Source organism: Grammomys surdaster, unplaced genomic scaffold (genome assembly GCF_004785775.1).
Source record: "Grammomys surdaster isolate TR1022 unplaced genomic scaffold, NIH_TR_1.0 184, whole genome shotgun sequence".
In the NCBI taxonomy this organism is placed as follows: domain Eukaryota; kingdom Metazoa; phylum Chordata; class Mammalia; order Rodentia; family Muridae; genus Grammomys; species Grammomys surdaster.
In genome coordinates, this window is record NW_021604629.1 from 3,016,292 (window position 1) to 3,040,108 (window position 23,817).

General features: G+C 40.3%; 1 protein-coding gene across 1 annotated transcript in view; it reads right to left on the reverse strand.

Moving 5' to 3' along the window:
• The window catches only part of Dennd5a (DENN domain containing 5A), a 69,851-nt gene that overhangs the window by 36,365 nt on the left and 9,669 nt on the right, over positions 1–23,817 (reverse strand). The window contains exons 2-4 of the mRNA XM_028768043.1: positions 5,024–5,095; positions 4,207–4,316; positions 3,119–3,776 (exon numbers count right to left, since the gene is read on the reverse strand). Of these exons, the coding sequence (XP_028623876.1) occupies positions 3,119–3,776; positions 4,207–4,316; positions 5,024–5,095 (840 nt within the window). The remainder of the gene's footprint in view (positions 1–3,118; positions 3,777–4,206; positions 4,317–5,023; positions 5,096–23,817) is intronic.

Here is a 23,817-nt window from a genome sequence, read left to right on the forward strand (position 1 = left end):
TGTGTGTGTGTGTGTGTGTGTGTGTGTGTGTGTGTGTGTGTGTGTGTAAATTCTGAACAAAGCCAAAAGAGTCTCCATTACTTCATCTTCAAACTAGGTCTCAAACCCCAATAGCAGTTAACAATATACTTCCTTAGCTCCAGCTTTCTTTCACCTTCTCTCAAATGGACAATTACAGTATCTCACTAACTAGACTCTTAATAGAGTACCAGAGGGCTGGAGAGATGGCTAAGTAGTTAAGAGCACTAACTGCAATTCTAAAGGTCCTGAGTTCAATTCCCAACAACAACAGGGTGGCTTATAACTATCTATATAATAGGATCTGATGCCCTCTTCTGGCATGCAGGCATACAAGCAAATAGAGTACTCACATGGAGAGATGGCTCAGTGGTTAAGAGCACTGACTGCTCTTCCAGAGGTTCTGAGCAGCAGAACCCATTCCCAACAACCACATGGTGGCTCACAACCATCTTTAATGGGATCTGATTCCCTCTTCTGGTGTATCTGAGGACAGCTACAGTTTACTCATATACATAAAATAAATAAATTATTCTTAAATTTTTAAAAGTTTAAAAAATGATACCTAGAATATTTTTTAAAAATATTATTTATGGTGCCAAATGGCCCACACCTTTAATGGGAGTGGAGGAGAGAGACAGGCGTTTAAGGGCAGCTCTGGTCTACAGAGCAAATTCCAGGTCAGCCAGAGATAAGTAGAAACATCATGTCTCGCCGGTCGGCGGTGGTGGCGCACACCTTTAATCCCAGCACTTGGGAGGCAGAGGCAGGCGGATTTCTGAGTTCGAAGCCAGCCTGGTCTACCGAGTGAGTTCCAGGACAGCCAGGGCTACACAGAGAAACCCTGTCTCAAAAAAAAAAAAAAATCATGCCTCAAAAAAATAAATACATAAAAATAAAACAACAACCAAAATGTTACTCAAGGGCTAGAATAATGGCTCAATGGCTAAAAGCACTAACTACTCTTCTAGAGGATCCAGATTCAGTTCCTAGCACCCATACTAGGAGGCTCACAGCTGCCTGTAGCCATAGTTCCAGAGGACCCGACATCCTCTTCTGGACCCACAGACTCCTGCATGCATGTAGAGTATAGTAAGTTACTCGCACACACACACACACACATGTGTGTGTGTGTGTGTGTGTGTGTGTGTGTATGGTGATATATATAGGATTAAAATAAAGGTAACTAGTACCTATTCATTTAATAAGTATTTATTAGCTACCCTTATATACCAGTTACTGCTCTAGCACTCAGAATGCCTCAGTGAGAAAATGAATAGGAAAAGCCTTGCAACTGTGCAGGGAAAATTTCTTTTCCCATATAACTAACTCTAAGGCAACTGAATCCTAAAAATATACAACACACACAGAGTATCTTTTAAATGTCAACATCATAAAAGACAAAGGCTGAGAAACTGTCAACTAATGAGTGTGGGGGAGGGTACTAAGGGTGGGTGTGCATGCCACTGCATACATGAGAAGGTGAGAAGATAGCTCTAGAAAGTTCGTTCTCTTCAACTTTTATATAGGTATCAGGAATCAAACTTAAGACTGCCAGACTTATGTGAGTAGTGCTTTTAATTACTGAACCACCATAAACCCAACCTGGAACATTTTAACTACAGAAGTTATTCAAAGAGACCTAACCTACTTTTTAAAACAATCACCTAGAGCGGAGAAGGATGGCTCAGCAGTTAAGAGCACATATTGCTCTTCCACAGGACCTGTATTTATTTCCAGCATCCATGTCAGATGCTTACAAGTGCCCCACACCAGCTCCAAAAACCCTGAAGCCTCTGGCTTTCGTGAGCACTTGAGCACATGTATACACACCCATACAAAACATATACATATTTAAAAACAAAATAAATCTTTGTGGGGGAAAAAAGACCCTGTTTGTAATCTAAAATAAAAATAAATTGTTTTAAAAATTACTGTATTTCTGGGTGGTGGTAGCATACACCTTGAAACCCAGCACTCAGGAAGCAGAGGCAGGCAGACCTTTGTAAATTCAAGGCCATCCTGGTCTATAGAGGAAGTTCCAGGATGGCCAAAGCTACACAGAGAAATTTTGTCTCGAAACCCCAAATAAATAAATAAATAAACAAACAAAAAAATAAAGTAAAGTAGAAAGAAAAAATAAAGTAAACCATTCTATTGAAAACTGGAATTTGGGCTGGCATAACAGACAGCTCAGTGGTTAAAAGCACTTGGCTGCTCTCCCAGAGGCTCCAACTTCAGTTCCCAGCACCCACCACATCAGGTGGTTCACAACTGTCTAACTCCAGCTCCAGGGGAATCTGATGCCTATAGACTCTGCAGGCACCTCTACTTATGTGCACATACCCACATGCAAACACACACACACACACACAAACTTAAAATAATAAAAATAAATCTTTTCTTTTAAAACAACCAGAACCTTTTCCCCCAAATATCATCCTTCTATCTTATCTTTCTCCAAAGTCTTGAACTACCTTCCATCTGCCTATTTTACTTATTTACTAACTCCTTTTCTCTCATTGAAATACAAATTCCACTAAGAAAGGTTTTTTTTTTTCCCTTTGTCCATCACTTTTATCTACCACCCTTGAAATAATGCCTGGCACATTGTGCACTATATACTGGATTTTATGATACTGGTCTGACTCGCAGAGTAAACAAACTGTTTGTTCTCAACTACCTTAGTGTTCTTTCTAAACCTGCTATTCACATTCAACTCTCATATAGGAACAATTCTGATAACAACAGAAAGAAGCAACAATTCATCTTCTCAGTATAAAAGAGTTATCCTTGATTTTACTGTCAAGCCAAAGGAGAATACAGAACAGAACTGATGGATCAGAACTGCTGGAGGCCACTAGCCATAACCCTTTTCAGTGTCAATCAGAAGTAGTAGTCCCTCCAAAACTAAAAAGTGTCTACCAAAAGGCCATGATGATAGCCAACCAGAAATGCTAGCTCCTCAGGATCCATCCACTCTCCATCCACCTGCAAAAGATTGTAATAGCCCTTGACTTTTAAATTCAGACCCATTATATGTGACTATAGAAAGCAGGGACCCCAAATGGGTGGAGAGTTTTAGTCAACACTGACTTACGTTGTGAGTAGAGCAGTATTTGAAACTCCAGAAGGGCACAGGTAAAAAGTTGAAACACATTCTCCACCCCAAGCAGTTCAAAGACCTCTTTGACGGGAAAATCAAATAGAGGAAGCTCATTGGTACTTGGTCTCTGGCAGATTATTGGCCCATAGACTCCAGAAAACTTCAGGGAGCGGCCAGGAGGTGGAAGTGGCACCTCATAGAGTACGTTGTATATGTAGCTCTCAAGGGGCAGAGGAGGGGGCTGAGGTGATGTGACTGCCTGGTGCAGCTGCTGCAGCACACTCTGACATGCCTTCATGAAAGACATGGGTGTAATGAGACAGATGCATTTAGAGACATAGAGTGTGTCCCTGCTAATGTCATAGGAGTTGAAGCGCTGCAGCTTCATCCCAGGAATGCCTTCACCATCTTCAATGCCACTCTGGTCTCCACCATCAGCTAGCGGGGCATGAAGGACATCATACTCAGCATTGTGCATGTGATAGAGGGTCTGCATTGCACTGCAGATCTGCTTGCTGGTCACTTCTTCATAAAAGGTAAGGGCAAACCCAAATGTCCGAGAGCCATCCTCTCTTGTGATAATAAAAGCATGGAACTGTGGCTCCCTGGGATCAGCCTGGGTCTTGAATGCCAGCCCTTTGGGCATGCACAGCTGCAAAAGACAATAGGAAAACAAGTAGTGAGAGCATTCCTTGTCCTCTCCAGAACCCAAATCAGCTAGCCACAATCAATCTACCATGTTGGACATCTGTCTACCTTCCCTAAAGCTCTCCCACACTAATACAATACACACACTGATGCATTACTATATATTTGTCTGACACAATAGAAGCGTGATTTTTCAGAATATTTGATACGTTGATCAAATACAGAATCATAGGCAATATGTACTATAATCCTTTCTTCAAGAACTACTGGTGTTGGGGTCATACCTCAATGATGTTTTGGCCAGCATCAATAAGCCTGGAATTTAAACCATAGCACCCCAAAAATCAAACAGAACAAGTACTGCTACCACACCCAGGATTCAAAACCTTTCTATAAATTACTCTGCACTAATTCCACAGCTAACAAATACTAACCATTCCCACTGCATCCTGGTCAAAGGGATTCCAGTCTACATTCTCAGGGTATCGGGCAAGGACCTTAGACTTGAATGTTCGTCTCAATGGCGTCTGCTCAAAATTTTCTCCTGTTAAAACAAACAAACAAACAAATGAAGCAAACCATCTCCACAAAGTCCCTTTAAATCACAGGATCATGAACACAAAGTGGGCAGTCCAGCAAGGAATAGAAATGAAGGCAAGGGGTTAGTATGCCAGCCACCTAAGTAGAAAAGGCATCAAAAGTTACTATATCAATAAGAAGCTGAAAAAGTGTAGCGCAGTTAATAGTGGACATTACTATCTTCACAATGAAATCACTGCTATAAGCCCAATGGTTATATTAAATGGTTAATTTTCTTGTAAAAGACAGAGAAAGTACAAGAAATGAAAGAGGATCGCCCATCCCCCACCCTCAAAGCCACATTTAATTTGCCTAAAATCAACTGGAAACACTTTAAGAGTGTGCTATGTAGTTCTGTGATAATAAAAACAGAGACATTAAGAAGACTTCGGGGATCCTAGCTAATGGACTGTTCTATAAGTTCAGAATCATCTGAAACTGCTAGAACTTAGTTTTTTCCTGCCTCCTCATAAAAACACTTGCATGTGCTGAAGTAATATTAAAGTGAGGAGGAAGGAATCAAGAAAAAAAAAACTGCCATCTAGAGAGACAAAAACCTGAGAAATCTACTGCTCAAAAAGGCACAAGACGGTTAAAAGGCCAAAGAGTAAAAACACCACTGGAGAGACAGAACCAGAAAGCTCTGGGTGCACTGCTTGGTTTTGTTTTTACCTTCAGTCGTACTTGAAATGAAAGGGCTGGCACCATCCCTGGCTTTAGAAGCCTGAATGTACTGGCATAATGCTATATGATAAATAAAATAACAGAGTATTACAATAAAGCAGTGTTATTCAAACTTTTTGACCATGACTCCAGCACAAAATACATTTTATGTCACAAAGCAATAAACATACATATGTACGTGCATATACACATATAGATACATATATGTGAATATATATAACCTAAAACAAAACTCTCACAAAATAATACTTACCCTTACTTTACATAATATTCTTACATATTTTCTATTCCAAAATAGGATGACTGCAAAGCTGAGTGTGATGGCCATTACTTGTTATCTCAGCGCTCAGGAGACTGATGTGGCACACCACACAGGGGCTTGTCTGTACATACTAGCTAACAGAATTCTATCCTAACTATAATTCAGAAAAATATATATTCTTTGGTTTCTTTTTCTTTTTCTTTTTTTTAAAGGCAAGGTCTCTCTACATAGCCCTGGTTGTCCTGGAACTCACTATGTAGACCAGACTATCTTCAAATTCACAAAGATTTGCCTGTCTCTGCTTCTCAAGTGCTCTAATTAAATTAGAAGTATGCATCATCACACCCATTGGGGGCCAGCAATATTAAGAGGGATGCATTGTTCATCATTATAGAATGGCACAGACCTAAGCTCCTCCCACAAATCATCCCACAGGCATTTCACTGGTTTCTTTTTTAGAGCTGGAGATGTAGCTCAGCTGACAGGGTTTGCCTAGCATGTTCAAAGCACCAGTTATGATGACGCAGATCTGTGCACGTCTATTAGCCCAATACTCTGAAGGTGAAGGCAAAAGGTCAGAGGTCAGGACTGCAGAGATGGCTCAACAGTTAAAAGCATGAGCTACTCTTCCAATGGACAGGAGTTCAGTTCCCAGAAGCTCACAACCACTTCTAATCCAGTTTCAGGAGATTTGATGCCCTCTTCCAGCCTCTATGGGCACTACAAGCATACAGTGCACACAGAGACAAACAGGCACACACATATACATACATAAAAATAAATTTAAAAATTTTAAGTATAAGGTCATCTTGCCTACATGGAATTTGAGGCCAGCCCAGGCTATAGGAGATGAGACCCTGGAAGGGATTGGGGAGTTAGATATATTGCTAATTAAGGTGGGAGAGGAAGCCCTTGGTCCCCTGAGGGCTGGATGCCCCAGTGTGGGGGAATTCGAGGGTGGGGAGGAAGGAGTGGGTGGGTGGGTAGGTAGGGGCACATCCTCATAGAAGCAGGAGAAGGGGGGATGGGATAGGGAGTTTCTGGGTGGAAGGAAACAGGGAAAGGGAATAAGCTCTGAAATGTAAATAAAATATTCAGTAAAAAAAATTAATCTAAAAAAAGTCTTTTTCATCCACTCTGAGTTTTTGCCTAAGCTTAGAAGCAGCAGTCCATTTCTTCATAATTTTCAACTTCTGTCAAGACACAACTTTCCTTCTAAAGTAAAGTGAGTATCAACCACTTTCAATTTCTCTCAATTCCTTATTCCTTCTGCCCAATAGATTCTTTGAAACTTTCTTTTTGAGTGCATTTCATCTCTCAGAATATGCTTAGTAGTCTTCACAAAGGAAGACTAGCACAATCAGCAGGCAGCTGGCAGCCACTACAACAAAGGCCTGTGGCTTACACAGAGCAGTCTCAGTATTTTCCGCAGCACCTGCAGAAATCTACCCATGGCAGGCCTGAACCTACTGCATAAAGTAATCCAGTAGCAAGCAGCTGACACAAGGATCCTGTTTGCAGTCAAAAATCTCAGAAGGTATTTTTAACCCACCTTCATGTCTTTCTAAGCTTCTAAAACTTGCTAAGTTTGCTCATTTCTTCTTAGCTTACCTAGAAATTCCCCTGAGTAAAATCACAAAATATCTGAACATACACAGGGGTCAGAGAGGCTACCATTGTCCAAACTAAACGCTTGTGGCATCAGGAGCTCTCCTAAAATGGTGACAAGGTGTCCCTAAAAGAAGATGAGCACTCCAACAATGGAATAAACGACAGAACAGGGGAAACGACAGCAGCCAGATGGTAAAGAGTGAAGCCAGGGCCTGCCTGGAGAGATGGCTCAGAGGCTAAGAGCACTGACTGCTTTGGCTCCGACACCTCCATGGCAGTTCACAGCCATCTAGAACTCCTGTTCCAGGGGGCCTAACACCTCTGGCATCCACAAGCATCAGGCTTACACATGGTACACATACATATACACTGACAAAACACTTTAAAACATAATTTGTAATATTTTATATAAATTTTTATATTTTATATAAAACAAACCTTTTATATATTTTATAGAAATGAATATATTTTAATGTCAAATAAAGAAATCAACAAACCTGAGGTCATTTAGTTTATATGATTCAATCCTTTATTGTTTATAAAGGACTGCTGCATTTTAAGAGGGCTGAATTTTTTAAAACAGCAGTAAAAAGTTAGTAACAGAAACACCTACATAGATCACTGCCTGAAACTTGTGTGCAGAGGCATTTAGTCCCTGTGCTGTGTAGATCACTAGAAAATTCACACATTACAGGAATGAGACCTTGTCTCAAAAACCAAAACAACAACAACAAAAAAAACCCTAACAAACAAACAAACCTATAATAGCAACAGATGTAAAGATTAAATGCCCTCCCCCTTTTTGGATTTTTTTGAAACTGGGGTTTTTTTGTGTGTGGCCCTGGCTGTCCTGGAACTCATTCTGTAGACCAGGGTGTCCTTGAACTCAGAGATCCAGCTGTCTCTGCCTCCTGAGTGCTGGGATTAAAGTCATGCACCACCACTAGCCCTCACTCCCATTTCTAGGAGCAACTTAAATGTTGGGTGCTCCTCTATCTTTGTGAATTTGTCTCTACAAAAATACATTTTGGGAAACCCTAACTAAACATCTAATAGGTTATATCATTTTTCTGCTTTGGCCAAGCCAAAACACAAACTAGTATTTGTACCTCTATTGATCTGTTGGTATTTGCTTTATTTAAATAACTCTAAATGGGGGGTGGTGATTTTATGAATTTTTAAATGAAAACATGAGTGTTTTTTTTCTGGGAAAGGAACCACAATTTCTATCAGATTCTAAGTTCTCAAACTCAAAAAAACTAGGAATCACAGTTCCAAATATTTTCTTATTCTGGGAATGAAACATGCCACCACAACAACCTCGGTGGCCATACTAACCACGTGTACCACGACTTAACTGCTCTCCACTTGGGTGTATACTAACCACATGCACCACCAGGTAACTGCTCTCCATGAAGGGTAACTCAAATTAAATTGCTTTCTTCTTTCCTTTTTTTTTAATTTTTTAAATGACTTTATTTTATTTTTTTCGTAAGCAGTCTTTAATGAAAGCTGTGCATGAGATGTCTCTATTCCTCCATCTTCTCAGTTATTTCTCCCTTGTATTTGTCCTTTTCCTCCCTACTTGTCGGGACTTGGCTTTCCTCTCCAGGATCTTCTTTCGGTCTTTGTCCAGCTTCAGTCTGGTGATACCCACCTTCCTGGGCTGGATGCCCACATGAACAGTTGTGCCACTAGCCTTCTCTCACTGGACTCGTTCAATGTACCCATGGACCACTTTGCCAATCTGCTGGCCCTTGTAGTGTCCTCTAACAACCTAACAACCTGAACTTCATCATCCTTTTGCATGGGCATAGACAGAACATCATTATACTTCTGTCTCAGTTCTTTGGAAAGAGGGGAAGACATGATCTTTCTCCGAATGTGAGAAGGTGCATTGAAATGCCGTTTGCGGTTCTTGCTTCGGGCAGAAGTCACGAAGGGATTGAATTTCATTTTGGCGGCAGTGATACACTGATGGCCACAAAAAGCGACTTTTTTTTTTTATGTGCATTGGTGCTTTGTTTACATATATTTCTGTGTGAGGGCGTCAGATCCCCTGGAACTGGAGTTACAGACAATTGTGAACTGCCATGTGGGTGCTGGGAATTGAACCCAGATCCTCTGAAAGAGCAGTCAGTGCTCTCAACCTCAGAGCTAGTGCTCTCCAGCCCTTCTTCTTCCCTTTTTCTTTTCTTTCTTTATATTGAAGCCAGATGGGCTGGAGAGATGGCTCATCGGTTAAGAGCACTAACTGCTCTTCCAGAGGTCCTGAGTTCAATTCCCAGCAACCACATGATGGCTCACAGTCATCTGTAATGAAATCTGATGCCCTCTTCTGGTGTGTCTGAAGACAGCTACAGTGTACTCATATACATAAAATAAATAAATAATTCTTTAAAAAAAAAAAAAGAACCCAGATATAGGAGCACATGCTTGTAACCCAGTACTAGGAGGTAGAGGCAGAAGGATCAGAAGTTCAAGGCTATCCTCAGCTACTGTGTAAGACAAAGACCAGACTGGAGTACATGGACCTAGGTCCAAAAACAAAAAAAAGGGGGGGGGGAGAGAGAAAGGGAGAGGGAGAAGGGAGAACAGAAGAAGGAAGAGAGGGAGGAAAGGAGGGGAGGAGAAGGAGAAAGGGAGGGAAGAGATAGTGTCAGAACAGGGTCCAAGAATAGAGTTCCATGAAGAAAATTCTGAGTTCTTGTGAGAAAACTTCAAGAACCCAAGACAAGAATCTTGTGACCTCAGTTTCTTCAAAAACACAAAATTGACCTTGGATTATGCTTCCATGCTCCTCCTAGGTTTAGTGAATAGGAAGGACTGAGTTTACCTCAGTACAACTGGCTATTGTTATTTGTTTTATATACCTCTATGGAAAAACATGTTTTTGCCTCATGCCAATTGTCAGCCATGTATGGACTGTCCTTGCAACCACACACTCTACTATGTGACTTATCTTAACCCTGAGTATAAATTGTCTGGTGTTCTGAATAAGGTTGGCTATTGCATGAGTCTGCAGGTCCCACCTCCTCTAGAGTGGTAAACAAGACAGAAGTTAGAGGTTTTGCTTATCGTCTTGACCGAATAGCTACTACCAACACACCAGGTTTCCTGCAATCAACCATGAACTCAACAAAATTTAACTTTTAAAAAAGGAAGGAAGAAAGTAAGAAACTACTGGAAAATACTGGAGAATAAAAAGCATGCAGAGCTGACCAGGTAAGAACTAACATTTCACAGAAGACAATGGCTCTGGTAAGTTTCCCCCTTGTCTCTGGCTTCCAGCCAGATGTCCCACTGTGCCATAAAAGGCATCCATGGAGCTAACAAAGCTCACACCAGCCTTACAATCTTCACCAGAGGGCAAACTTGAAGACTATGACAGCAGCTAGAGAGACAAGACAAGAAATTCTAAACAGAATTAGGTATGGGGAACCCAAAACCTGTGTATAAATTCTGCCCACATGCCTGGCCAATCCCTGAACACAGTCAAACAGCCACACAGTCAAACTAAAAGAAACAAGATTTAGGGAAAGTTAATAATATGAACACAAAGCAATCAATGTCTTTTGTAGGAAGGTAACAGAGTCCAGAGTTTGTCAATATATTATACTTACTGCCTAGGGTCCCAGTCCACATATGGTGGTGCATTTCTGGAATCCCATCATTTCAGAGGCAGAGGCAGAAAAATCACTGAAAGTTCAAGAGCAGCCTGGTCTACACAGCAAGTTCTAGGTTAGCTACGATGTATAAATGTTTTTTGACCAAGTCTCAAAAAAAAATTGCTCAGGATATAAAGAAAGAGGAAAATATGACACATAGCCCATTCTCAAAAGAGGAATTAACTAATAGAGGACAACCTTGAATTGAACTAAGTATCAGGAATAGAAAAGATTTTAAAACAGCTTATAGTCATTATGAGCAGGTCTCAAAAGAGGACCAGACACTGCCATTGTTTAACCAGGCTTGACAGCAGATTGGGGATGACAAAAGTACAAACCTCCCTGGGCAGTGGTGGTGCATGCCTTTAATCCCAGCACTTGGGAGGCAGAAGCAGGCAGATTTCTGAGTTCGAGGCCAGCCTGGTCTACAGAGTGAGTTCCAGGACAGCCAAGGCTATATAGAGAAACCCTGTCTCGAAAAACAAAACAAACAAAAAAATTGCAAACCTAAAAACAGTAACACAGCAATCCACTTTGGAGGAAAGAGAAGACTGGATGCAAAGATAACATGCAAATTCATAAAGCATTACATATTTTGGGGGCCAGTAAATGGCTTGGCAGATATAAGCACTTTCTGCCATGCCTGATGATGAGTTTGATCGGATCCAAATCGTTGCAAAAGAAAATCAATTTCTCCAAATTGTCCTCTAATTCACACATGTGTCCATACATATACATACACACAAACAAATTATATAAATAAATCTAATAAATAAAACAGATGCTCATTGAGATGTATAGATTTTAGGTCTGATTAATATAACACATTAAAGAACCAGCTGGGGACTGGAGAGATGGAGCACTTGTTGCTCTTGCAGAGGACCTGGGTTCCATTCCCAGCATCTACATGAAGTCTCACAACTATCCTAACTCCAGCTCTAGGTGATCAGACAACTTCTTCTGGTCTCTGTGTGCAGTGTATACACATGTAAATATACATACATGCCGGGAAAACATTCATATACATAAATCTTTAAAAAAAAAAAAAACAGTAGTTTTGTTTTTAATAGACCTGTTCCCTAAATTACAATTATACCTATCTTCTAGATAATTTCTGAACCCCAAGTCAAACAAACAGCATTTCCTGTCATCTGTCTGTAAAGGGGCACAGTGTAAAATAGAAGAAAATGGATTACTAGTTAAATGAGAATTAACCTTGTGATTACTATTAGGTGTCCTTTTAACTAAAAACACCTTGAAAACACATAATCAAGACAAGTGTGGTGCCCAACGATATGTCCATCATTTGGGGTCAGAACCAGAAGTGTCACAAGTTTGAAGCCAACCTGTACTTTATAAAGCATGACTGGGTCCCAAGAAAACAAAAACAAATACCACAAACAATCAGGGCTACGAGTTTCAGAAGCTTTCCCCACTCCCTTATAGTCCCTCAACATGAAACTAAAGTAATTTGCAATAACATAGAGTGAGGCTAACTAACTGATCCTACAAAAGAGAACATGTATACCTTATACTATAAGCTGTTTTAAAATCTTTTCTACTCCCAATACTTAGGTCAACTCAAGGTTGTTCTTTAGTGGTTGATTCCTCTTTTGAGAATGGGTCGCCAGGCGGAGGTGGCGCACGCCTTTAATCCCAGCGCTTGGGAGGCAGAAGCAGGCGGATTTCTGAGTTCGAGGCCAGCCTGGTCTACAGAGTGAGTTCCAGGATAGCCAGGGCCACACAGAGAAACCCTGTCTCGAAAAACCAAAAAAAAAAAAAAAAGAAAGAAAGAAAGAGAGAATGGGTCATGTGTCATGTTTTTCTCTTTCTTTATATCCTGAGCAGTTTTCTTTTTTTGAGACAGGTCAAAAAACTATCTACATCCCCAGCTGACTGTGTACTCACGAGTCACTCAAGAACACCCAGAAGCAGGCACCTCATATTGTGGTGATCCTTAACCATAAAATCATTTTGTTGCTACTTTATAACTGTAATTTAGCTACTATTATGAATCATAATGTAAATGTCTGTGTTTTCTGATGGTCTTAGGTGACCACTGTCAAAAAGGTTGTTCAACCCCAAAAGGGGTCACAACAGTTGAGAACAGCTGTCCTAAGTGCTGAGATTACAAATGTGCCCTACTAGGCTAAAGCTTGAATATCAAGAACTACCACATTATATCCTTTTAGCACAACTGAATATTCTACAGTGAACACACATCTACTAAGGTAGCATCTCAGATTTGGAGAATTTGTTCCATTTAGTAGGAAATATGACAAGCTATCAAATTGTGGTCCCGAAAGCAGGAAATTTCAAGATTTTGATCCAGCAAACCTGGCAAGCCATAGCAAACAACCCAAGACTGATAGGGCTAGCCTAAAACAAAAATCTGACCTTACATCATATTTTTAAAGGATCAGTAAGCCAAAACCTACATTAAACCATCTCCAGGAAGCATTATTACCTGTCTCACACAAGGAACAAACCACAGCAGACTCACTTAACATAGACTCTTGCAAATGCTACAATTCTCAAAGAGGGTAGGTGGAAAAAATAAAATAGACAAAAGTAAAATAAGACAAAATAAAATAGACAAAAATAAAATAAAAATTAAGATGTTCATACTAATTAACATACGCATATAGAAATAAAAGGAAACGGAGGGACAGTCAGTGTTCCCCAGTGAATGTAGCTCCAGACGAACCTGGAGCCTCCAGTATTCAAAGACATTTTAAAGAGCTATGGTTTTGTCTCTTTACTAGTGATTTATATATGCTATTTCAGGAAAATGCCATATGAGAAAAAAAATCACTTGCCGGGCAGTGGTGGCGCACGCTTTTAATCCCAGCACTTGGGAGGCAGAGGCAGGTGGATTTCTGAGTTCGAGGCCAGCCTGGTCTACAGAGTGAGTTCCAAGACAGCCAGGGCTACACAGAGAAACCCTGTCTTGAAAACAAACAAACAAACAAACAAAAAACCCAACAACAAACAAACAAAACAAGGGTGCTTCGTGTTAATGTGGCCTCAATGACAAAAAAAAACCTTCTTTGTTCTTACCATCTTTTATAATATTATTATTATAAAGCAGAGTTTCTAACCACTAAAATTTTATGAATTGGTACTATCAAAACACAAACCACCACTTGTTTTACAAAATGTTCATTTAAAGCACTGCGCCAGTCTTTTGAAAGCCTTGTGTTTCACGCCCAGCTGTGAACTGGAAATGATTCTTTCACTCTGTAGAATACAAAACAACAGCCAACAACAACAAAAAAGTAATCTAGCCAGTAACAGAATAATTACAGCAGGGTATTTTAAAGGATTCACTTTGAATTACCAATCTATACATGAAATGTAAAATAATGTGACTTTTAGAAGAACTTCTTTACCTTGCAATCATCACAAAGATATGAAGTAACAACACTACACAGAGAAAGAGAAAAATGGTAAGCGTCACAAAGTAATGCTTTTGTTCCTTGAAAGCCACTAGAACCAGAAAGCAGGAATTGGAAGATACCTGCAATATAAACCACAGACTCCCACCTAGAACATAGCAAGAATTCCAGTAAATATTTAAGAAAAATTTTAAGTCCATCTAAAAACAAAAATAGCAAAATTATCAAGTTCCTTCAAAGCTACATCCAAAGTCAAATAATAGTGTGCCTAATTGCAACACATGGCTAAAATGAAAAGAGAAGAGGTATGTATACAGGTGAGGGCAGGAGAGACCTTCATGTAACACATGGCTGGCAGGAATGTCAATTGGCACACCAGGTACAATAGCTATAGAAGACTCTTCTGAGCCTGGCACACTTTTGATCCTAGCACTTGGAACTTGAGGCTCACTGGTCTAGACAAGTTCCAGGACATAGAGAACCCCTGTCTCAAAAAACAGAATCAACAACAAAAAGATTCTACTAATGCTAACTGTCTATATACCAACACCCAGCAATTCCACTCCTACATACATTCCCAAAAAATCTAAAGGCATATTTATACAAAAGTACACATGTGAAGTGAATCCTAATAAAATATCAATACTCAAAAGCCTAAAACTACCGGTGTGCCTAGCAAATGTAGAATTCAAAGATAAAATGTGGCACAGTGAAACAAAGGAAAAGCATACAAAAGTGAGAATGAACAAATCGAAAACCACAAACAAGTAAGTGTCTAAAAACACATAGCTCACCAGTAGAGCACTTGCCTAGATGCTGGAAGCCTTAGGTTCAACCCCTGATACTGCCAGAAAAAAAGGCCCATGACAATTTAGAAATAAAACAAAGACCAAAAAGAAAAAAGAATCCAAAACATAGAACTGGGTGTGGTGGTACACACCATCTTATCCCAGTAGTCAGGCAGCTAGAGCAAGACAATATCAAAGTTGAGAGACCCACCTAGGCTACAAAGCAAGTTCAAAGCCAAACTAAGCTGTAGAAGGAAATCCTGTTTTGAAAACTCCAAAAGAATGCAGTGTAAGATTCTAAGGTGTTGGGAACCTGGCTATACTCAAGTTGCCAAAATACTACCAGAGTATACATTTAATGTGTATCTATTTCGATGACTTTTGATTTAAGTGAGAGTCAACTCTGGATTCTGTCCTATATACACATGAATCCCCTTCTCTCCTATGATAGCTGCACAAGCTTAGGCAAGTTTCTTAACTATACCATCATAGTTTACAAAATGAGAATAAAACTTCACTCATGTGGCTACAAATAAGCTTGAATGAAAGAATGTAAGAGGAATTACTACCCAGTCACTACTTCTCATCAATGTCAAGAATCCACAGAAAGTGAAGGGATGATGGGCCAGGGAGATAACTTAGGGGTAAAAGTGCTTGCTGCTAATTGAAAACCTGAGTTGTGAAAAAAAAAAAAAAAGCCCTGAGTTGGGTCCCCAGAATGCTATGGTAGAAGAAAACTGATTCCTACAAGCATCTTCTGAATGTCACACAGACACCATAGCATGTGTGCACACATATATGTACATAAATGTAATTTTTTAAAATGGCTTTAAAGTTAAGGGATGGAAAATAAAAATATTAGTAAATGTGATCATTTAACAAATACCATGTGCTAGGTACTGTTCCAAACAATTTAGTATTAACTCATTTTAATCCTCATAACTCTGTAAGAAAAGTTGTGACTCTACCTAACAGATTAAGAAACTGAACCAAAACCAAGCAAACTGCCCATGGCATGCAAACAATAACAGGAGGAGCTGGGTTTGTACCCACAGACTCAGGAGATAGATCTAAGCTCTAGGCTACATCTCCTTCAGATCCCAGGAGTGACCTCAGCTTTGAAGGAATGAACCCATCATATTATAGGAGGGAAAAATCACAAGAGTTAAAGGACCCCAGATATACTGGAGAGATGGGTCAGAGGTTAAAAGCATACCCTTGCAGAGGTCCCTGTACCCACATTAGGCAGCTCACAACTACTCCAGCTCCAAGGGATCTGCTAACACAAGGACTGAACTCACATGACGTGTGTGTGTGTGTGTGTGTGTGTACACATATGCCTGTAATTAAAAATAATAAGTCATTTACATTTTAATAAATAATAATTTTAAAGAGTTTAAAAATCCCAAATTCAAGTCTTATTTGTACAAGCCAATTACAAGAACTTGAACACATTTCTCAGAGAGCTCCTAGTTTTGCTTTCTAGTCTGTACAATGAGGTTCAGAAATTCTACCTGGTCTTGCTTCTCCTGCATAGGTTCCAAATCCTGCTTGCTTTAAAAGACAGAGCATAAATCTAGGCTTTTTGCTTTTGTTTTTTTGTTTTTTTGTTTTTTGTTTTTCGAGACAGGGTTTCTCTGTATATCTCTGGCTGTCCTGGAACTCACTCTGTAGACCAGGCTGGCCTCGAACTCAGAAATCCGCCTGCCTCTGCCTCCCAAGCGCTGGGATTAAAGGCGTGTGCCACCACCGCCCGGTATAAATCTAGGCTTAACAATGATTGTGATGACAGCTACCAACAATAAAAACAGTACCTGACTTTTTTCCTAAATCATTGAGGTTGCTAAGGAAATACTTACATGATGATCCAACCCACAGACATTTGACTTTTACCTGAGTTATACTGCTTGTGACAAAATCATACCTAACTTTCGTTGGTTTGGGTGGATTTGGTGTGAGTTTGAGTTTTTTGAGACGGGGTCTCTCTGTACAGCCCTGGCTGTCCTGGAACTCATTCTGTAAACCAGGCTGGTTTCGAACTCAGAACCCCTGCCTCCCAAGATTAAAGGCATACACCGATGTCACCACTTGCCTTACATCATTTGTATCTATTCCCAAATCCCATTTATCTCTTAATACCAAGCTCAGTAACAGTAAAAAAACAGGTAACCCACATCTCCTTTTTCCCTGACCATTCTTCCTAGACTCTCCTTTACTCCTACTTCTTGTCCACAGCTGATACAATTCAAGCTCTGCCTTTGGCATCCTGAAGGGGTGTGTCCACATCCTGATCCCCAGCACCTGAGAATGCTATCTTATTTAGGAAAGGATCACACAGATGTAGATTAGCTGTGTGGACTCAACAGGCAATATGAATCCCTATAGACAAGACAAATAGAAGAGAAGACACACTAAAGGGGGACAGAAAGAAAAGAGATGGGAGGGGTGTGGTCAGAGGCCAAGAATAGCCAAAGACACCAGAAGCTAGAAGCAGAAACCATGAATCATTCTCTGAGAGTCTGTGCCCATGATACCTGGATCATGCACTTGCAAGCCTCTATGGCAAGGGGGACCTGAATGACTGTATTGTTTTAAACCTAGACAGTTGTGGTCATTTGATGTGGCAGCCCACAAGAAACTAATACCTGTTCCAAACCACATTTATTTACCCTCCCCACTCCTGTAACAAATTCACTTGCCTTCTAAGTAAGGGAGAGCTTTAATGACCCTTCAACTGCATCCCAACTCCGTTTTCCCAAGGCACCCCTTAAAAGTAACGAGCAAAAGGAGAAATTATAAAAAATATATACTGATAACTCAATAAAAATAATAAAAATAATAAGAATTGCACTATGCTACCCAAATTTAGATCAAATTTACAAGCTTCCTGCCTCAGTCTCCCAAACTGCTAAGATTATAAGAAAGTATCACTAGGCTCAACTCTGTGTGTTGGAAGCGTGGGGGATGGGGGAACACAACCTTGAAGAAGTCAGTTTTCTCCTCCCATTATGTAATTCTGGGGATCAAACTTGGGTTATTAGGCTTGAAAGTAAGTGGCTTTACTCTGAAGACTCCTGGTCATCATTTTTAACATGTAGAAATGTATTTGAATCACACAGTAATATTCCTGACAATGAGTTTAAATAATCAGAAAAAGATCAAAACCACAGTAAAAATGTGAACAAATACCTGGAAAAATAATTAACAAAGAAATATAAAAACTCTAAGGAATACAGGGAAAAAAGGCTCAGCTTCACTAATGATTAAATTCAGACAATTGTCTTCCCCAAGCTTGGAAATGTTCTTTAAAAGCAGTAACACATTAGAGGCATTGTCCTAGTTAGGGCTACTATTCTTGTGACAAACACCAACTTGGGAAGGAAAGTGTTTACTGAGCTTACATTTCCACATCACAGTTCATTGAAGTCAGGACAGAAACTCAAAACCTAGAGGCAGAAGCTGCTGCAGAGGCCATGGAAGGATGCTGCTTACTGGATTGCTCCCCTATGTACAGTTAGCCTGCTTTCTCATAGAACTCAGAACCATCAGCTGAAAGGCAGCCCTACTCAAAATGGGCTGGACCCTCCCATATCAATCACTAATTAAGAAAATGCTCTACAGGCTTGCCTACAGCCATATTTTACAGAGGTATTTTCTCAACTGAGGCTCCCTCCTATCCAACTGACTCTAGCTGGTGTCAAGTTATCGTAAAACTAGTCAGCCACAAGCAGAGAAAAACTGTTTGTGAGAGAGCTGGAGAGATACCGCAACAGTTAACAGCACTGAGTGCTCTTCTAGGGACCAGGCTTTAATTTCTAGCACATACATGGTAACTCACAACTCTCTGTAACTCCTACTCCAGAGATTCAGACACTCTCTTAGGCAAACATATAGGCAAATCACCCATACAACTTAATTAATTAATTAATTATGCATGCACACACATATAACAAAACCTTACAGCATCTAACTGGGCTGTGATCACACACACACGTACATGTAACAATATCAAGCTATACACTCAGTTGTTGGTGTTTACTTTTTTTTTTTTAAAGAAAAATGGGACTTAATCTTTATTTACAGGACACAACAGGGTACAAAATTCCACATAAAATAAACTCAGAGGACAGCTTCATAGAGTATGTACAGTTTATAACTGTTCAAGTATAGTTTCTTTTGTAAAATGTGCTACAATAACAAGCCACATTTAAAGAGTTCTTAGTAGAGATACAGTAAGACAAATTTAGGAGAACACAGCATAGTGCAGCATATAACTAACAACTTAGTGCCTTGGCTAGACAGAAGTTAAAGGTCCAAGGAGCTCCATCCTGAACTTGGAAGGCAAAGCCTTCAGAGGTAGTTTCTGGCACCATATTTTGATCTTCCTCTTCCTCTACTGACAAGTACTGGTGTTTACCTTTTTATGAAATAAAAAACTTCAAATTTGCCAGGCGTGGTGGTGCACAACTTTGATGGATTTCTGTGAGTACAAGGCCAGCCTGGTCTACATAGTGAGTTACAGGACTATATAGAATCATATAGTGTATACAGGCCTCAAAAACAAAAAATAAAGTGCAAATATCAAAGGAACCCCATAAATACATCAGAATGCTTCCAGAGCTTGATTCTGGATAAAGAAATCATGAGTTACTTCTCAATTCTTCTATAATTATGAAGTTCCCATGAGAAGTGTGTGTTTTAAAACTTACTGGACGGGCAGTGGTGAGTGAGTTCCAGGACAGCCAGGGCTACACAGAGAAACCCTGTCTCGAAAAAAACAAAAACAAAAACAAAAAAAAACTTACTGGAATCAGGCTGGGCAGTGGTGGCGCACGCCTTTAGTCCCAGCACTCGGAAGGCAGAGGCAGTCGGATTTCTGAGTTCGAGGCCAGCCTGGTCTACAGAGTGAATTCCAGGACAGCCAGGGCTACACAGAGAAACCCTGTCTCAAAAAAACAAAAAACAAAAAAAACCTTACTGGAATCTTTTTGTTTTTTTTGGATTTGATTGACTGTTTTTTCTTTTAGACCAGGCTAGCCTTAAACTTGCTATGTAGCTGAGGATAACCCTTAAACTTCTGTTCCTCCTGCCTCCACCTTTTCAGTGCAGTTGTGTGCCAGCATAGAAGTTAGAGCATTGCTAGGGATAAGACCCAGGGCTTTATGCACAAACTCTACCAAGATGGCTATATGCCCAGGCTAAGTCCCTCAGTATTTTATTTTTTAAAAAATACATAAATGTAGGGCTAGAGAGATGGCTCAGTGGTTAAGAGCACTGACTGCTCTTCCAAAGGTCCTGAGTTCAATTCCCAGCAAACTCATGGTGGCTCACAACTATCTGTAATGGAATTTGATGCCCTCTTCTGGTGTGTATGAAGACAGCTACAGCTTACTCATATACATAAAATAAATAAATATTTTTTAAAAAATACATAAATGTTGTTTCATACAATGATGACTCCCCTTCCCCCCAATCCCAAGACATGGTCTCACTCTGTAGCTCTGGCAGTCCTAGAACTCACTACGTACACCAGGCTGAACTCTAATGCAGAGATCCTCCTGTTTGGGTCTCTTCTAGTTTGTTTCACAGTGCACCTTGCATTCTCTCTCCAGCTCTTGTGTTGGTTGACACAGATCCTGAAGAGCTAAGACTCACAGAAGAGGCTGAATGGAGGACGACAGGAAGTGGGACGGGTGCTGAATGACTCATTCATTTCAATAATAAAAGAAAAAAGGTAAGGCACTCACTTAGCCAGACTCACTTGCCCTAATAATTCTGTGTGCATCCACTTATATTTTCTCCCTCGTGCAATCCTATCAACTAGTTCTGGCTAGGTTGCCATTTGTGGCCTCAAAACTGCAAGTGAAGCAGGAATAACCAACTCTGCAATTCCTTTGGTGCTTCTTTCCTCAGTCCTAGGCCTCCCTGAAGAACATGCAGCTGAGTAAATGTGGTGTTTTAATTTCCCAACTGTTGCCAAACTGTGGCGAGTGCTTATTCTGTATGCATAATGTCTTAGGTCCAATCCGGAACACTGAAAAGGGAGTGGGACACACTCTCATCATTAGTATAGAATATATATCAGGGGTTGGCTGGTTTGATAAAATAAAAGTTTCTAAGCCCCACTCCCAAATTTTCTGTTTCTAAAGGCAAAATATATAGCCTGGCCAGGTACTGTAATCCTAGGAATTCAGGAAGTTAACACAGTGATGTCTCCAGTTCAAAAACAGCCTAAAAAACATGTGACCTTACCTCGGGAAAAAAAAAAAAAAGATTGGGGGCAGGGGGTAGGTGGTAGACAGATATATAATCCAGCAGGTCACTGGATTGAATTTTATTTTTGTAGTAAATTCTGGGAGCTGTTGTAATTGGTCCAGAGCTCATGCAACGAAAAACACTGGTCTACAATGCCCAACATCTTCCCATCATATTGATAATCTCACTCACTAGCTCTATCCAGACTCACTAACGTTGTGAACAGTTTTGTTGAAGAGTGTAACACTGAGCCAGGCAGTGATGGTACACACCTTTAATCCCATCACTTGGGAGGCAAAAGCAGGTAAGTCTTTGTGAGTTCAAGGCTAGCCTGGTCTACGGAGTGAGATCCAGAACAGCCAAGACCACACAGAGAAAATCAATCAATCTCTCTCTCTCTCTCTCTCTCTCTCTCTCTCTCTCTGTGTGTGTGTGTGTGTGTGTTTGTGTGTGTGTGTTGGTGGGGGTGCAGCATTCTAGAGGATAAGACATGAAATGGTCAAGAGTTTGTGCTAGCCTGGGCTACATGACTCTGTTTCTCAAAGTAAAGTACTGAATATCCACATCTGCCCTGGCCTAACAAACACTCCTGGTCCTGTCAACCCTTTCCACCCTTTACACACATGCTACTTATTTAGAGCATTTCTTCTCTTTCCTTTTCTTTCTCTTTTAAACAAACTCTTAGTATGTGGTCCAGACTAGAATTCACTATGAAACCCAAGCTACCCTGGAACTCTCAATCTTCTTGCCACAACCTTATGTTTAGTTTTATTTTATTTTATTTTACTATTTATTTATTTATTTATTTATTTATTTATTTATTTATTTGGATTTTGACAGTTTCTCTGTGTATCCCTGGTTGTCCTGGAACTCTCTGTAGACCAGACTAGCCTTAATCTGCCTGCCTCTGATGGATAAAGAGCATGCACCACCAGGCAGAGCTATGTTTGATTTTTAATATCTGTCTCTTTCCACTTGTCTTCTAGACAATTACTGCCTACAAGATACTCTACATTAAAAACACATCTATGGTGGTTTGAATGAGATTTCCTCCATAAGTTTCAGACATTTGAATACTAGGTCCTCAGATGGTGACTGTTTGGAGAGAATTGGGGGTTATGGCCTTATTAGAGGAAGTATGTCACTGGGGGCAGCTCTGAGGATTCAAAGGCTTAACATCATTTCTAGTTAGCTCTCTCTTCTTGTAGTGCAAAATGTGAGCTCTTGGCTACCATGTCAAATCCATCATCTTGGACTCTAATCTTCTGTAACTGTAAGCCCCAAATAAGTGCCTTTTTCTGTCAGTTGCCTTGATAGTCTTCATTATCACCACTGCCTGCAGTAACTGATTAATATGTCTAACTCCTCAGAATACTAAAAATGCCTAGCTGCACCATAAATGCCTAGCTGCACTACCCCCCACCCTACCTCCCTACTCCCACCAAAGAGAGAGAGCAGGGTTGTGTCACAGACAGCTTTGGAAGCCAGAGCCCCATCACTAAGCTGGCATTTCAGTACATATGTGTGTGACAGGATTTTAGAGACAGACCATGTTTCTAATTCTTCTGTGTGAACCCAGCTAGTTTAAATTTGCAGCACTGTCCTTTCCTGACCTCAACATGAGGATGGATGGTATCTGAACTTGTTAATAAAGAATCACTGCTCATCCTCTATGATAACAAGGCTGGTAACCCCACTTTCTCACTTCCCTGGGATCTACAGTGTCCTTGTGAGCAGGATGGTCAGCTGCGGCCAGTACAAAAACTGTCCTTATAGAAAGTAACTGAGTTGATGTCCTTGACTAAATATCACCACAGACCTGTCCAGTTTCTTGCTGAGAACTATATCTATATAGCCTTCAGAATTTGCCTTGCTCATCAGTGCCGCTTTAAGAGAATACTATAAAGTGCAGCACATATGCACTTCTCATGGCTTCGTAGCTTGGGAGACCCAAATCAGAGTGGTTTGGGCACTCATAACCAAGCAACAAAGCCAACCAAGCTAGATCAGTCAACCAATATAAAACACAAACATTCTTCTAGACAGAGTCACAAGTGCACCACTTTTCAAAAGACAGAAATGCAAGGAAAAAAAGTCCTCACACAAATGTGAGAAATGGGGGGAAAGTGGACGATATCAGACTAAGCACTGAACACTATTTAGACATATATGACCTAAGGGCTTAGCAAATTATTGTCAGTTCAGCAGATGATATCTCTACATATGTTGTATTTCTACTATGGTCTCACTGTATCCCCACCAAAATAACATGTTATCAATGTGACAGTATTAAGAACTGGGACCATTAACAGGTAATTAGGAGTCCCAGTTCTTGGAAGAAACAGACAGGAGGATCATCATAGTAAAAGACCAGCCTGAGCTATGAGATTACCATTTTTTTTAACTTAAAAAAAGAGGTAATTGAGCCAGGAGGGCTGCTCTTTAATAGGACCAATGACAAAATAAAAGATGCTTTAGTTAGTTAGAGCTCATTTGTCCTTCTGCTATAGGCAGACACAAGAAAACTATGCCCAAACCACTCTGATTTGGGTCTCCCAAGCTACGCAGCCGTGAGAAGTGCATATGTACACTTTATACTATTCTCTTAAAGCGGCACCGATGAGCAAGGCAAATTCCGAAGGCTATATAGATATAGTTCTTCTCAGCAAGAAACTGGACAGGTCTCGGGTGATATACATGGGTAAGAGTGGTGGTCTGGGATAGGCAAGGCTCTGAGTTCAATCCCTAACAGGGACATGGATGGGAGTGGAGAGAAGTGACTGAGTCAATAGAACTGGCT